This window comes from Hydra vulgaris, chromosome 10 (assembly GCF_038396675.1).
Source record: "Hydra vulgaris chromosome 10, alternate assembly HydraT2T_AEP".
Taxonomy (NCBI): Eukaryota; Metazoa; Cnidaria; class Hydrozoa; order Anthoathecata; family Hydridae; genus Hydra; species Hydra vulgaris.
This window is the reverse complement of record NC_088929.1, coordinates 28,559,440-28,577,993: the sequence shown is the minus strand read 5'-3', so window position 1 is coordinate 28,577,993 and position 18,554 is coordinate 28,559,440. Positions and strand designations below refer to the sequence as shown.

At 27.9% G+C, this 18,554-nt stretch overlaps 1 protein-coding gene across 1 annotated transcript in view; it reads left to right on the top strand.

The window, feature by feature from the left end:
* Positions 1-18,554, top strand: part of LOC100214781 (protein phosphatase 1E) — a 31,462-nt gene that overhangs the window by 12,055 nt on the left and 853 nt on the right. Inside the window, exons 2-6 of the mRNA XM_065807713.1 lie at positions 5,857-5,969; positions 16,131-16,339; positions 17,718-17,906; positions 17,999-18,142; positions 18,296-18,452. Coding sequence (XP_065663785.1) covers positions 5,857-5,969; positions 16,131-16,339; positions 17,718-17,906; positions 17,999-18,142; positions 18,296-18,452 — 812 coding nt within the window. The remainder of the gene's footprint in view (positions 1-5,856; positions 5,970-16,130; positions 16,340-17,717; positions 17,907-17,998; positions 18,143-18,295; positions 18,453-18,554) is intronic.

The window sequence follows — 18,554 nt, the reverse complement described above, 5'->3', positions numbered from 1 at the left end:
ACCTCTCCACCTCTACCTAATGCATGATAAAACCTCTTGGTTATTACTGTTAGCAAATCAACTGTAGAACGAGAAGATCGAAATCCGTATTGATGATCAGAAAGTAAATTATTAGATTCAAGATGAGAGATTAAGTGTTTGTTTATTAAAGATTCAAAAACCTTGCTTATGATAGGAAGAAGACTAATTGGACAGTAGTTAGATGAGTCAGATTGCTCTCCAGAATTTTTGAAAATAGGAATAATAGATGCCGCACAAAATTGCAGTAGTACAATTTGAGGAAAACCATGGAGAAGAGTGAGGCTTGATTTGGAATTGTTGAGAGGGAATAAAAGATTACATGCTAGCCTGAATCCAAGAAGTGATGTAAGAATCACATTAGTCTGCAGGAAGATGAAAGATTTCTACTTAAGAACCATCACAAAGAAAATCACGTAAAGAGTCCCAGTCAGCTTTAAGATAGTTGTAAGAGGTATGATGATAGGTGGATTCTGATGATGAAAAAGAATGAGATAATAGTTTTAGAGAGATCAAACTGTGATCAGAAGAACTTATAGGTGAATGTGGGGAGCACTGACTAGGATCAGAAGTAAGACATAAGGTGATTAGAGAAGTTAAATGATTCGGGTTGTTTCGAAAGCGAGTAGGAAAGTTGACTATTTGAGTTAGAGATTGAGAAAGGTAATAGTTGTGGGCCTTAATGCCTGCAGAGTCACTAAAGCCAGAGACACTAAAGCCAAGCCATTCAGTGTGATGAGCATTAAAGTCACCAACAACAATATTGACTGGTGGATAAAGAGAGAGGGCTTGGTCAATATGATCATAAATAACATCGAAAAGAGTGCAGTCTTGAGATAAAGAAGAGAGATATAGAACAAAGAGAAAGGCGATAAAGTAAAGTGGTGCTAAACGCAAGCACATAAAAAGAATAGTCTGGATTCATACCTAGTTTCCCGACAAATAGATGAACTCTTACAAATGTAGATACCCAGGCCAAGCATGTGACTATTAGAGTCTTTATGAATTAAAGGAAGATAACCATCAACACTAAGATCACAAGATGAGGCAGTCAAAATCAAATTAGTCTAACAAAGAGAAAGTAGGTCTGGTGAACTTTGCAAGAGATAAGGCTCAATGGAAGAAAAGTCAAAAACCACAAATATTAGTGAATTATAGGTTTAGAGAACTTGGTGATGAAGATGGTTTTTTGTGTTTTATAGTTTTCGGTACTTTAGTCATATTTTTAAATTAGTTATAGAACTTGAATCGAAGTACAAATAGTACTCAGTACACTTTCTAATAGGTCAAGCAATTGCCTCATTACTATTAATAAACCCTAAGCCGTAACAAAGGATTCCAAATGTGGCCTCGACAATACACACCAAAAGTACAAATAGGGACACCATCCATGCGCAACATGGCACTGTTAGTACTCTGATATTTTGCAGCTGTTGATGGAATCGGCTTCTCTGAGAGTTACCACAGAGTTTGGGAAACCTGACTACCAGCCGGCTTCAAAACCATAAAACTGAATTTTAGAGCTGTACTCTCATTAGGAGATGAGTTATAGAACTCATTATAGAATGAGTTGCCTAATCATAAAAACAGAAACACAAGTAAAACCCATGAATCAAGTTAAGGAGATTCAGCATTCAACATCCTAAACTGGAAACAATGTATTATAAATACATCTACGCCAGCCTAAAAGATGAAGAAGGGTTGCGAGGCTGGTCAACAGATAGAATCTGTTTATCTTTGCCTAAGAGGCCTTCTACAAAATAGAAGCCGGATCCCAGCCTTTATTTTACAGATGATAAAAGTGAAACTTGACAATGTTTATACTAATGCAGGGCTCGAATTAAGTGTATTGCGATCGGGAATCACAATTTCCTTTCACACCTTTGCTATTAGTTTTTACTTAAAAAAAATGTTTGTTTTTTTTTTTTTTTTTTTTTTTGGATGTTTATTTATTTTTTTCTAATTTAGCTTTTTTTTTTTTGCAATTCTTAGAAGTAATGTTTTAAAATAAGGTTCATAAAGTATGTCACGCTAAATTTATCTTTTGAAGCTTGATCATTTGGTCTTTTGCGTGAAGATTTTCATTCAATGTAAAGCTCTTTTGAATTTAAATTACTTTAAATCTCTGCTGGAAGCCAGTAATATTTTAAAAGGTCCCTTGAGCGAAAAGTTTAAAAGAGATTTTTTCTTCATTCTTTTTTTTTAGCAAAACAGCTTGGTTTTTCTCTTTGTTTTTAAAAACGTTGCACCAAATTAACTTATTATTAATAATTTAAGTTATTATTTTATCAACAATTTTATATTTATAATTTTACTGTATATTAAAATATATATTAAATTCTTTTTTATTAAATTTTTTTTCTAATAGTAAATCAATAGAAACTAGTAACTTTTTTTCTTCAAACGCTTTTCACTTTAATGACCCTGAACCTTACTAGTTATATTTACTTTGATTTACTGAATGGATTAAGTACATCACAGTAAATTTATTTATAAACTAAATCAAAACAACCAGTTAAGATACTACAGTAACTTACAGCTACTCGAATATTAACTTATCAACTATATTAATTTACTTAATATACTCAAAGACTCGCAAAAGTTAGCCATACAAATGTTTCTATTTATATCTTATATGTTGTTAACACATAATATAAGCTTTTAACTAAGAATTATTTTAACAAGAAATGTCAAATAGATTATAAAAAACGTGATACTACTTTTTCTATAAATACGCAAGTTGTTTTTAGGAATTTTTTTAAAAAGAAATCTATTTTAACAAAAAGAATTCAAGTCTTCTAAAATTCTCTCATTCAAATATTTTTGCAATCAAAATTTTAGATAAAAAATAAACAAGAAAAATTTTTTAAATTATAACATTCAATAATTATAAATTTAATTGTAGCGGTGTCTGTATACCCAGTGGCACAGCGAGGGTCATTCCTGAAAGTTAAACATATATCTAGCTTGATTAACAGTATCAGATTTAGAACATAGTGCAAGTGAGGAAGAAAATTTATTTAAGTTGTAAACATATTGAATAGTAAATTTTTTTTGTTTCTTGAAAATAGTTTTTTAAGTAGAAGCATTCTATGCAAGAATAAAACCAGTGATTATTGCAAACCTTAAACCAAATTAAACTATAAAAAATTTAAATAAAAAAGAATTATTTTACTTCTGTTCGAGGAAATTTTTTTCCAAAAAAATAATTTAAGGCATGTACTTAAACTTAACAAAATATAAATCAATTTATTAAAGGGCAGGATTGAAAAGTCTTTTCTTTTCAAAAGGAATGACCTTTATAAACTTAACTGGAAATTTGGCCTTTATAAACTAAAAGGAACCTATCATACCTTCTGTGACACAAGTTTTAAATGCCTATAACTAAAAATTTAGAATTCTACTAACAATGTCTTTTCTCAAAATTAAATAGATATTTATAGGTAGTATGTTAGGTATTTTTACCCCCTTCTAAACTTTTTTATTTTTTTTTTAATTTCCAATTTAGTTTACAAAGGTCAATCCTTTTGAAAAACAAGACCTTTCAATCCTGCCCTAAACCAAATTTTTTTTTCACTTTTTATTAAAAAACAATTTGTACAACTTGTTTAGTTGTAGAAAGTTAGTTGTAGTAAACTTAGTTGTAGAAAACTATTTAATACGTTCATGTTGATTGTGAATGTTTTCATTCGATTTTTTTGTACATGTACGCAAAAATTGAATGAAAATATTCACGTTCAATATGAGCATATTAAATAGTTTCCTACAACTAATTAAAGTTGTTTAAATATTGTAATATTTTCGTTTTTACTTTTACATTTTTAAGTATCATGTTAAATAAAAATATTACAAAAAGTAATATCGAAATAGTATTACTTACTCATTACATCATAACTTGCTCATTACACAATAACTGCAACTTGAACTTTAAAATATAACTTAAGCTGTAAATTATAACAGTAAACTCCGCTATTTTAAACTCCGTCAAAAGAGAAAATTATAAGATAATACCTAAATATGAGAGCTATTGTGTTAAAAAATTAACAATCATTACGAACTAATGTAGAAAAAATACAATTTTATACTAACGCGACGTCCCCCTCCCCTCTTACAACAGAGTGGCACTAGAAATGAAGGGGGGGTTGCGATTAGATTTTTTTGCATTAATTCAAGCCATGTAATGTAAATGTTTCAACAATGCAGCAGACCCATACAATGTGTTCAAGATGCAAAATAATTTTTGAATAACATGGTGAAAATATCTCTGTATCCTTATAAAGTTCATAAATTAGTCTATTTCCTCAAACACTTTTACTTGGCCACACAATATAATTAATATAATTGCTGGATTTTAATAACACATGTTTTATGAATAATTTTATTTTTAAAAGTTCAATCAGCAACAAGTCGATGCTATGAACTCAAGAAACAACTGAAATTTTACATTTGTACAATATAATAAAATTAACAGTATAATAACATTAGTAAATAATAATACAGCAAACTTAATATAAATTTGATTTATTCGTTTTAAATATTTAAACCCTTTTTTTATTTACCCAATAAAATTGGATTTAATTTTTAAATTGATTAGTAAAAAGTAATTTTTTGTTTTCAATTTTATTCAAGAAAAGGAAAGAATCCAGACATGGAGGGCTAACCTTAGGCCACATAACAATTTTCAGATGGAGTGCAAAGTCCTATGGCCTATAAGTCCTATGGCTATAAGTCTTATATATATATATATATATATATATATATATATATATATATATATATATATATATATATATATATATATATATATATATATATATATATATATATATATATATATATATATATATATATATATATATATTTTAAACATCTTTGCTTCCAACAAGGCTGCAAGCAGCCACTAATTAAAATTGGAAGTTACTGAAAGAGAAAAGATGAAGATTGTAGAGCAAGATAACAATTGACGGATGACTTAAAAGATTGCAAATTATATGAATCAGGAAAGCAAGATGAAGGAAGCCAATTCCAAAGAACTGATGTTCGAGGAAAGATGGCACAAGAGACGCTAGCTCTTTAGAGCAGTGCCCATTATAGTATTTGTAGAAAAGAGAAAGAGAAGCAACATTACGACGATGTGATAATGGTTGGAGGTTGGCTGCAAGAGCAGGTCTAACTATGTTTACAATGCGTTTTTGCACCTTGTCTAAAAGAGAAAGGGCATCATTAGAAGATCCGCCCCAGATATGGCAACAGTATTTCATACAAGGCCGGATTTGAGATTTATAGAGATAGAGAATAGAATCCGAAGTAAGAAAGTGACGAGCTCGATAAAGAGATGCAACCTTAGCAGATGCTAATTTTGCAACTGATTTGATATATGGTTTCCAAGAAAGATTGGAAGTAAGAGTTAATCCTAGAAGATGAAGAGTAGGTGACTCATCGACTACATCACCATTCATAAATATAGGAAGATCTAAATTATTGCGATAACGATTGGCTGAAAAAAGTCTTATATATATTATATTTTTACTACTACTACTACTACTACTACTACTACTACTAATTATTAATCAATCTTATTTCCGCAAAGAAATCAGAAATTTTATTTATATAATTATTTCTGTAAAGAAATCTTTATTTTGAATATCAATAGAAATTGTTGCTGTGACTTAAGTGTGTCAACAAGCTCTGTAAAGATTTAATAATTTTTTTTTTTTTTTTGCATTAACCCTAGATCTAGCACAATAAAATAATTTTTTTTTTCACCTTTGTTAACTCTCTAACTCATAAACAATAAAATTGATTCAAAAACTTTTTTGTTTTGTTTTGTTTATGTAGGTGTTGTCCTATGTTTCTTTCTGCATCTTTAATAAACCTTATCAAAGTCAGATTTTTAACAGAAGATTTATCTGGGTTTGCACTAAGGCAGATTTGTGAAGGTGATATTTTAGGTACAGTTAATTTTTATTAGTAATTTAAGTAAAAATATTTTTTTGATTATGCCTGTTTTCCTTGTTTTGTTTTTTTACTACTACTACTACTACTACTACTACTACTACTACTACTACTACTACTACTACTACTACTACTACTACTACTACTACTACTACTACTACTACTACTACTACTACTACTACTACTGCTGCTGCTGCTACTCCTACTACTACTACTACTACTACTACTACTACTACTACTACTACTACTACTACTACTGCTACTACCACTACTACTGCTACTACTACTACTACTACTACTACTGCTCTTACTACTACTACTACTATTACTACTTCTGCTACTGCTACTACTACTACTACTACTACTACTACTACTACTACTACTACTACTACTACTACTACTACTACTAATTTTGTATTTAAAATAATTTTTAATACTAACTTTGTTTATTTAAATTTGTTTTTTTCATTGTTTACAAAGACCTTTTGAATTCATTTGCTGTTCTTGTCAAGTTTATAATAACAAGTAAATCTTATGAAATAGAATTGCATTCTTCCTTTGTACATAAAGATATTCTTTTATCTTTTTCCTAGTAGTTTCTTTAATCTAGATAATCTAACAGTACAGCAAGTACAAGTAAATTTATTTATGACGTTGTAGGAAGACAAACCAGAAATGATTGTTCTATATGTTATTTAAAAAGTGGAAGAAGTCAAAAACACATGGCTAAAAAATTAGTTTGTCCTTAAGTTCACATTGACATGACAAAAAATGACCTCATCAACCATTATCTTGTGCTAAAGTTGTCACACTATACCTTGATAGTCAAAAAAAAAAAAAAAATTGAGTACCATGCCAATGTTTTGAAGGCCAATCAAATACTTTTGAGGTATAGTGATAAACAAGCATTTGGTTGAGTAAAGGGTAGAGATTTTGTTTCAATAAAAGTACCTCATCCTGGGCTGATGCTAACTCTATCTGGCTGCTATCTTTGTAGAAAGCCTCCTAGACAAAAATTTAAGGTGAAAAAACTTTTGATAAACACTGGGTTTTATTGGCTCTACTCATGGGCTTCTGTTTCTGTTATCTGGTAATAAAGGTACAGCTCTTTAACTCAGTTTAATGGTTCCGAGGCCAGCTGGTAGTAAGGTTTCCTAAACTTTGTGATAACTCTCAGAAAGGCTGATTCCATCAATATCTGTAAAATATTAGAGTATTGACAATTCTGCATTTCTTAATTATTAAGTATTATTCAGTAATTACTCAGTATTATTTAGATAGTTACAGATCCCAAAGAATGAATTTTATAAATTCTTAAATTTTTATTTAAAAGTTAATTTTGATAAATGACATCATTTATTAGAGATATTTTCCAAATTCTCTAATTTTTAGTTAGATAATATTGATAACTGTGTCAATTTAGTGCAAATAGATATATTTTGATGATTTGCAAATGGATATAAAGGTAATTTTGCATTTGAATTTTGATAACTAAATGGTTTAAATGTCAGCTACTCCATACCGATTTGAACCTTTTTAAAAAAAAAAAATAATTAAGTTGAAAAATACGTATCGATAAAAAAAAGCGAAATAATTGATTTCAAATAAAGGAAATAATATTATCTCAGGTATTACAAATTAAGTAACATTCTTTAAAATATAAACTAATGTACGCGGTATTTAAAATAATAATAACAAACATCAACTTTTTGTTGATCAATCGTATCAGCTATAAAAATTTGAGTTTTGATATTGCTAAAGTGTTAAAATTATATTTGTTTAAGTGTTGGCGTTAAACAATGGTGTAAATATTGGTGCTGAACAATGGTGTAAATGTTGGCGTTGAACAGTGGTGTTAATGTTGGCATTGAACAATGGTGTAAATGGTGGATACTGTAAAACTTGAAAAAGGATGTCTTTGTTGCATTAAAATAAATAAAATGAATATTGCCTCAGGTATTACAAATTAAGTAACATTCTTTAAAATATAAACTAATGTACCCGTTATTAAAAATAATAAGGATAACAAACATCAACTTTGTGTACATTATGGCTGTATAAAGTAAAAAGTTTTTTTTTAAAGATCAGAAATGCATAACAGAGCTCAGATGTTTTGTGACTTGTTGCATTGAATGTCTATAAAAAGTATTCATTTAAGATGTGTCTCTTATTAATACTTCTTGCGCAATATGTTCTGTTAACTTTCTTAAATGTTTATCAGAGTATTTCGCCTTAAATGGGACAAGTTAGGGTGTTTGGCAGCAGTAGTATGTCCTCTCAAATGTTGCAACATAAGAAAGCTATGACAAGTAGATGTGGCTTTTATTTATTTGTTTTGAGGATGATATCTGGACAGAGGTTTCTAGGAATGAGCATTAAAACATCCGAAACGTCACATACTAGAGTATTAAATCCTTAAAAGTGTTAATACTATATTCCTTTCCTGACATGAATCATCAAGAAATGAATATATGGTATTATACTACATTTACAAATTTATTCAACGCTGATATATTTTTATATTTTTTCTTTAAGTAGTTCTGCGCATTCTTTTCCTTATTATAATATGTTTGTGTTCATTGTTTGTTATAATACTGCTGTTTGTTGTTGTGATTTATGTCTACTAAATTGAGGAATTTTGTAATATTATTTTAATTGGTTTATCACATTGTCCTTACCACAACAATAGTAATCATTTATAATTGTATTGGTTTTTAGAAAATTTGTTGATAAAATTATGAGTTACTCACACCGATTATAAATTAAACAGTAAAACTACTTATAATTATTTCTGCCATCATCATCATCATCATTATCATCAGATTTCTAATTTTTTCTGCCTAATTTATCTATTTATTTATCCAGATTATTACTGAAACACATGTAAAAGTCATGCTGTTTCTTCCTGGTAAAGGGGGAAGTTTGGGTTGAAAGTGTAATACCTACCCTTCCCATATATCAACTGGTTAGAACTAATATAAACTTGGTACTAAAAGAATAATTTTACTAGTATAAACTGGTTATAAAATGAGCAACTTTAATAAACCATATAAATTTAACTAAGTAGAAACTAAATATAAAACAAGTTATTTTATTAATAACTGTATAAATCAAACTAAATTAAAGTTAAAGCAAATATTTGTACTAAAATAAGCAAAAGTTAGTTATAATATAAATATAAAACAAAGAATCGCATTAAACTATATAAACTAAATGTAAATTAAACATAAAACAAACAGCTCTATTTGTTCGTTTAGGTGGGGTGGTTCTGACCATGCAATGATCTCTATAAATCCTTCATCTCATACTTCTTCTTCAGGCTGGAATTCTTTTTGTGATTATGTTTGTGATGGTCTTTGGGCTGATGTCTTTTCTCTCTCAGCTGATAAATGTGCTTCCTATGTAACCTCCTGGAATCAGGCAGGAATGGAAGGTTTTATTCATTCTTTTTGGTTCCAAGTCAAGCCTCATTCTACTCCATGGTTTCACCTTCTTGTGCAGCTGCTATATCTAAACATAATCATTTTTTAAATTTTTTTCAAAAGAATAACTCTTTTGAGAACAAACAGCTATTCATTATTGCAAAAAATCAATGTAAAAAGGTGCTATCTGATGCTAAGCTCCATTATTCTCAGTTCACTAAATCCCATATCTTATCTTAAAAGTTAGGCTCTAGAGACTTTTGGAAAATTTTTTACAGTGTCATTAACAAGGGTAAGTTTAACATTCAGATCACTCTAGCTTCCGTTGCTAAAGTCGTATCTCAATCAAACTCTTCTACGGCTTATGGTCTAGACAAGATACCTGTCATAATCTTACAAAATTGTTCTCTAGAACTCTCTTCAATTGTCTCTTCAGTTTATTTAATAGTGCTTGGCTGAGTCTTGTTTTTCTGCCTGCTGGAAAATGGCATCTGTTGTTCCAATTTTCTAAAACTCCAGAGAAACTCTGAACCATTCATTTATTTCTCCTCTTTCTGTTCAATTGATCAGTCTACTTTTTGTTATTAGCATGGTTTTTGAGTCTTTGATCAACAAATTTCTCACATCTATCTTGAATCAGATAACTAACTGACTTGCTAGTTGGTGTGAATGGAAGATTTTATTGTACATTAGACAGAGAGGCTAGGGCTATTGCTCTTGACATCTAAAAAATTCGATATAGTTTGGCATGCTGGTCTTCTCCATAAACTTGCTTTGTATGGTTCATATGATGGGAAAGTTTTTAAGATTATTAAATTTTTCTTTCTAATCGCTTTATTAAGGTCATCTTAAAAGGCCAACACTCTTCTTCATTTACAGTAACTTCTAGGGTACCTCAAGGTTCTATTTTTGGACCTTATTTGTTTCTTATCTAGATTAATGATCTTCCTGACAACCTTACAGCTAAAGTGGTTCTGTTTGCTGACTCAGCTTTACTCCTGTTTTGACAAAAAGTCTTCTTTTTTTGATTGCTTAGAACAGGCAGCCAATTTTGAATCTGATTTCACTTCTGTAACAGATTAGAGCTTGTAGTGGATTGTGAGTTTTAATTTATCAGTCTAATATTCATATCAGTCTATATCAGTCTAATATTCATCAATACTCCGATCAGGTGTGGTTTATTTAAAATGGCCGGACAAGACATTAAATCCTTACAAAAAGAGTTTAATATTGGGTTTTACTTGGCAAAGCGAGACCATTCTTTTACAAAATATCCTTATTTAATTACATTAATGTGAAAAAATGAGGTCACAAGTTTGGAAAGTTAATACAATAAAATTATTATAAGTTGTTATAATTATAAATTATTAATATATATAATTATAAATTTAATTATTATATATAAACTAATATATATAATTATAAAATTATAAAATATAAAATATTTATAAAATATCATTATAAAATTATAAAATATAAAATAATTATAAAATATAAAACTAATATATATAGTTATAAATTAAAATATATAATTATAAATTATTATAAGTTGTCTAAAATATATACTTTTTATTTTTTAATAAGTAATGTAAATCTACTATAAAATTTAAAAACTTTATGAGCTGGAAAACTGATAAAACCTGACTGTAGTAGCCCAAAGAACATTTGAACTTTAATTTTGAAAGATTAATTTAAATATATAAAATGAGGAAAAAGGTAGTCAGAAACAGACAATAATTAAAGTTCTAAAAAAAACTGTCTATCATCAAAGAAGCTAAGCCAGCCATAAAAGGTAACTTTAGTTTAATAATAGTTAATCCCTCAAGCATCTAACTATTCTTCTTCTTGTATTAGTTGCAATGTCAGTTTCGAACAGGGACAGGAGATCCTGCAGCACACCTGCACCCTTAGAAAATCTTTGAAAGGTGTGCAATAGAAAGTTAATGTGACTGTATTTTGGCTATAATTAATACAATAAAAGAACCATAGATTAAAGCTGGATTTTTTATACTAAATGATCAAATTGCAGTAAAAAATCTTTTGAATTTGAACAAAACTTAACATTCAAAACTTAATAACTATGAAGGGAAAAAAAAAGAATCTGCTGTAGGTTTGAAAACAGCAAGATTTTAAAGTTTACCAAACAAAATATTCTGGGATAGCATTTCTGATCTTAGGAATATAATTAAAACGACAAGAAAAGTTCATATACAGACAAGTTAGATGATTTGGAGTTTTTTGAGGACCAAAAAGTGGAAAGAAGTTTTATTCTTGGATCAGAAAATAATAAGTACTGAAAGAAAAGTATGTAATTCATACAGAAAGGTTCTTTAAATAGAAATCAATGAAAAAATAGAAAAATAGAAAAAACAAATTTTTCTGGTTCCAAGCAAGCAATTTGTTTTTGTATGACGTTTCTCATTTTGATTTCAAATATGCAACTCATTTTTGACCATCACGTCAAATTGTAAAGATATTTGGTTCAAGTCTGTAGCATTTTGGGCAAAATCTGTAATGTTGTCAAAAAATAAATTATTCAAAAGAATGTCAACCTGGTCTCAAAAAAAGTGTGTTTTCATAAAGATTTTAAAATGGTTCATTTTTTTAATTCAATTTCGGAAGAACATTCTACGGAACCAGCTCATTTAAAGTTTATAAAATGATAGCATTTGAACTTTTATCATGAATACATTACAAAGAAAAAATAAAATAACTATATTATAAGAGAAACTAGGAAAGAGGTCAGAGAACTTTGTTGTGCCTTTCTCTGAAAGTACCTTTCTCTGTACCTTCCTTCAAAAGAAGAAGGTTGGTTGTAGGTCTCCATTTTCAGTATGATGGATTTTTGAAAGAAATGGTTGCTTGCCTGGAACTCTTGCTTTAAAGCCACTATCTTTCAATTGATTTTGAACAGTACATGCAGTCAAAATTCTTTTTCAAGAAGGCTTGATGCTTTTGATGATAATAAAAATCAGTTTTTGTTGTACAAATCTTGACAATTTTTCAATCAATTCTAAATGCTGTTTTACACTTAGCTCTGGATCTTGGCTGATTTTTCACACATCCAATTGTTTTGTACTTTTTAATCAAATCACTGATGCTTTTTATCAACCTAAATGTTTTACCTTGCTTGAACAAGTCAATAGCCAAATTGTGCTGAGGTTTTTACTATTTTTTGATTTTAACTCCCATACTTGACGATATTAATGGTAAATCAAACGAGTTTGAAAAATATCAAAAGTTTATAATTATTGCTATTGTCACTTATGTCACTGGAATTATTATGCTCAGTTTGTTTCTCAGCACAGTGACTTTGTTCCTGTTTTGGAGTTATAAGGTTAAAAGAGGGTTGAAAGAATAGCCTTATTGATTTTTTTTTTTTTTGCCCTGTGGATTTTAGGAATTGTAAGTATATGAAAATCTATATACATGTGTGTGTATATATATGTGTGTGTATCAGCCTTCGTCAGGAAAGCGTGCGATTGGACGTCTTTATATGACTACGCAAATAATACTTTGTTTTGACGATTTGGCCACGGCTGATTTGAAAATTTGAACTTAAAAAATGCACTAAAAAGCTTGTCTAGACTAAACGTAAGACAAAATAAAAAGAAATTAACTAAAGCTTAAAAATAAACATATAAACAACAAAAATAAAACCTAAAAAACGAAAACACTAAGATTATTTAAATCAAGTTTTTAGTTGTGTTTGGAATAAAAAATCTCAATTTTTTTATATTTGCAAGTGTTTTTATAATATTAAGGAAACTATCATAAATAAAGTAACAAATTTTATAGTTTAAATGGTTGTTTAAAAAATACGCACATTTAATTTAAATTAAAGTTGTTCATTTTACTAATTTTTAAATAATATTTAAAATATAAGTTTGCATACTAGTACAATATAGTAAATACTTACACATTAAAAAAAAAGATAATTTAACTTTTTTTAAACCATTTCATGCTTTGATTAAACATACATTTTTTAAACATTTAAGCATAAACATTTATTCGTAGAAAGTGCTACATAATTTAAAAAAAAATTAAATCTTTCAAATGATTTCTTTAGTAAATGAAATAAATAAAAAAAGATTCCTAATATATATATATATATATATATATATATATATATATATATATATATATATATATATATATATATATATATATATATATATATATATATATATATATATATAATTAGTAAAAAACACTTATCTAACTTTTATCTTCGACTCGGAGTTTCACCATCGCTGGATCATCAGGAAGAGTTACTAAATCTCAAAAAAAATTCAATTTATAGAAAAAATATTTTACAGGAAGTTATAAATTAATATAAAAAATTTTTAATTACTATATTTTTTTGTTAACGGGAAGTTACAGAAAGTAATTATGAAATAATTATGAAATAATTAATTAATTTCTGTAACTTCCCGTTAACAAAAAAATATAGTAATTAAAAATTTTTTATAATAATTTATAACTTCCTGTAAAATATTTTTTCTATAAATTGAATTTTTTTTGAGATTTAGTAACTCTTCCTGATGATCCAGCGATGGTGAAACTCCGAGTCGAAGATAAAAGTTAGATAAGTGTTTTTTACTAATTAATTATTGCTCTGTTCTTTAAGAACATTGAGCACTCTATTTGTAAAATACACTAACATAATTTACATATATATATATATATATATATATATATATATATATATATATATATATATATATATATATATATATATATATATATATATATATATAGTTCTATAGTTTGTTGCGTTTGGGAAGCACGAACGGAAAAAAGTGATTCTTACGCCAACACATACGTCACTTTTAATTACTTTTGACTTTCGTCCAACATTTGCGTGTTGGACGAAAGTCAAAACCATTACTTTAATTACGAATTAATTGTTTTTAAAAAAACCACAAAAACACAAATTTAATTGACCAGAATGTTTTTAAAAACATTCTGAATGTTTTTAACAATATAAACAATGTTTTTATTTTTAATTTTTTTAGTAAAATGTTTTTATTTTTAATTTTTTTAATAAAATGTTTTTATTTTTATTTTTTTTACTGTAAATCATGCGCGGAGTGTTGCTACATCAACTATCTTATAGCCTCTATATATATATATATATATATATATATATATATATATATATATATATATATATATATATATATATATATATATATATATATATATATATATATATATATATATATATATAGACACACACACACACACACACACACAGTAGGGTGCAAAAAAAAAGCCACACAATTTTTTGATAAAAAAACATTGAAAAAATGTCTTAAACTCATATAATAAAAGTAATTCAGGACAATTTTTAAAGAAATGTATATAATATTATTCTAATGAAAATATATGAGTATACATGTAATGAAAAGAAATTAGGATTTGTAAAGTATTTTTCAAGTTTTAGCTGTATTGGTACTTATTTGGCCATCCTTTGTTTCTTATGACTTCTGCGCATCTAGAAGGCATACTATCTACAAGTCTTTTTAATAAGTCATTTGGTAAAGCATTCCAACCAGCAAGAAGAATTTGGAAAAGTTCATCTTCATTTGTTGCCTGAGGATCTTGCAATTTTCTATTTAATATAGATCAAAGATTTTTTATTGGATTTAAATCAGGAAACTGTGCTGGCCAAGACATAACTGGTATCAATTTTGATTCCAGATATCTTTTATTCAATTGTGCTGTATGTTTGGGATCATTATCTTGTTGAAAGATGTAGTCATTATTAGGGAAAAGTTTTTCTATACTTGGTCCAAGTTGATAAACTAAGATTTTGTGGTACAAATGCTGGTCCATGGTACCCTCCACCTGGTAAAGCTTTCTGACTTTGTGCACACTAAAACAACCCCAAACATTAATCTTTTTGTCATGTTTAATGGTTGCCTTGTATGATTAGATGTTGAACTTTTTCCCAATTAATTTCCAGCAGTGAGATCGACTATTATAAAACAACACAAAAGGAGACTCATCGCTTCAAATAACTTAAGCCCATTGCTCACATGTCCAATCTTTGTGCTCAATGCACCACTTTAATCTTTTTTTGCGATTCATTTCACTAACAAAAGTTTTTTTTATTTGTTTTCTAGCAAAAAACTCCCCTAATGCTTTTGTTCGACAAAGATATTGTCTATTTTGAGACATTAGTAAGGTTCAATTCTAGTTTTATCTCAGAACATGTGATTTTACGATCTTTTTTGACGGCATTAAGAATGTAGCGATCTTCCTTTTTTGATGTTTAAGGCTTTCTCCAAGATCTAACAGACCTTTCAGCTCTACCAGTGTGCTTATATTTCTTCACCAATCTACTGATAGTTGAGTTTTGTTGTTTGAAACATTTTCCAATGCTTCTGTGAGACTCTCCTTGGTTAGCAGCTTCAATAATTCGTCCAATTTTTATATCTGTTAGTTGTTTTCTAAAATATTGAATAAATATTAGTGTATATATAAACATACCTTTTCTGTCCAAGGTTTTTCACTACCACATCCAATTTTTTTAGTTTTGCATCTTTATACATTATATACTTAAAATCAAGAAAAAATGTTAATGTGGCTTTTTTTATGCACTCCACTGTATTTATATATATGTATATATATATATATATATATATATATATATATATATATATATAAACACACACACACACATACATTATAAAAAAAATAATATATACAAATATATAATTTTTTTAGAATATGATGCTGCCAAGTTAACATCTCGTTTGAATGAGGTTGTGAAAAATGTTTCAAATGACATACTATTAAAAAGAATACAACTATATCGTCATCAGCATGTGCGTCATTATTTGATTAGTGATTTTTCAATAAAAAATATGAGGCGAAACATGGAAGATAGGCATATTGCATTTACAGATATTAATACACTTTTTGGACTTGATGAAGTAAATTTTGTTATATGTTTTTTACTTTTCATTTAGTTTTTTTCTTAATTTGTTTTTATATTTTTGTATAGATTTTAATAATGAAAGTTGATTTTACTTATAAATAATTTTTTTTTGTAATTCTTCTAAATATTAGTAAACATATTTAGTATTATAGAGATTTTTAATGACTAAAAAATTCAATTTTTTGTATTTACAGTATCGTCCACAATTATGTTTGTCGCGTCCATAATTATTTTCGTCGTTTCCACATTTATTTTCGTAATAAAAATACTTTATTTTTCAAATGTTTTACAGTAAATTAAGAAAAAAAATTCAAGCAAAATTTAATCACATAAACTCATTATGCTGAATTCCTTTTAACACCGGTTTTATCAATATAAATCAGATCAGAATTTTGCAGAAAAGAAACATTATTGCAAAACATGAACCTTGTTGCTATTACATGAGATGAATTTCTCGCAACAACAACCGATTTAAGCCTTTTATGGATGTATCCCATTTGTTTTAATTCTCTTTTAATTGTAGTTGTCGAGCATTTATGTTCTTCGGGCATTAATTCTGCAATGTTGATCGTAGTTAATGCATTATTTGCATTAATTAATAATTCAATTTCTTTCTTTCTTTCAATATTCAATATATCTCGTGCCTCTCTGCCACGCTTTTTAGGCACTGTATTTTGATCTTGTTCAAGTTTTCGTATCCAGTTTTGAATTGTCCTAATTGAAAGATCTGTTGCATTTGCAATAGATCGACTTGATTCGTTGCTATTCATCATTTTTTTTATTGTAGAAATATTTTCTTCGATTGCAGTTTTGTTTTTTGTTTGTTCTTCTGTTTCGACATTCGAATGACTGATGTTTGTATTGTTTTCGTTTGCCATTATATATTTCGTGATACGAAAAAAATTGCAAACAGGACGAAAATAATTATGGACGCGACGAAAATAATTATGGACTGCAAATAATTATTATACTCCTTCACTAGAAAGTTTAAAACTTTCTAGTGAAGGAGCATAATAATTATTTAGGTTGCTTTAAAATAGTTTATGAGCTGTAAATACTATACATAAGTATTAATAAGTGTTACTTATTAGTTCTTATAATCAAGACAAACAAACTTAATTTTATTAGTTTACAATTAAATACAATTAAATTATTTATATTGAGTTCCTCTCTATAATTGCAAGTAAAAAAAAATTTTATATACAATTATGGAGAGGAACTCAAGTAAAAAAACTTTTGCATATTATAATTAAAAGTGATATAGAGTGAAAAACTTTTGTGTATAGTTTGTAAAAATTTGCTTTTGTATATGGTTTGTTTGTAATTATATTTTAAAGTATGTTTATCAAAAATTTAAAAAATAATAATTTTAGATAGATTGCAGCCAATCATTATTTGCAGTATTTGATGGGCATGGTGGTATAGATGCTTCAAATTATGCAGCATCACATTTATTAATGAAATTAAAATCATCAAAGTTTTTGTTAAATAATCCTAGCATGGCTTTAAAAGAAGCAGTTATGCAAACTGATGCAGATTTTTTAAGCAAATGTAAACGAGAAGTTAGTATATTCTAGTATTTTAGTTTAAATGGGTTGTGTATACTTGTTTCATTAACCAGTATATCATCATACAACCATACTTTTTTTTGTAGAAACTTCGTTGTGGTTCCACAGCTGTTGTTGTGTTAATCCAAGATCAAAATTTAACTGTTGCATGGCTTGGTGACTCTCAAGTTGTGCTGTGTAAAGGAGGAAATGCTGTTCAACTTATGGATCCACATAGACCAGACAGAGAGGTTGTTTTTTAAAAATAAATATTTTCATATCTAGGAAATTTTATGTGAGCGGTCTATATTCAAAAATCAAGTTTGTCTTAAATTTACCTAACATAAGAAAATTTCTTAAGAGAACAAAGCAAAACGTTTAACGATTTTTTTTTTTTAATTAAGGATGAGCGGCAGCGCATTGAGACTTTGGGAGGATGTGTTGTTTATTTTAATGGTTGGAGAGTTAATGGTCAACTATCTGTTTCACGCGCTATTGGAGACTGTGATCAGAAACCATTCATTTCCAGTGAACCTGACGTAGAAGAGTATGAATTGGAAGGTTGCTAACTTTTTTTATTGCTATTATTAAATCAATGTTTATTTATTGTTATTTTGTTTTTGAATAATAATGGCTTTTGTATGCCTCTTATAATAAATGCTA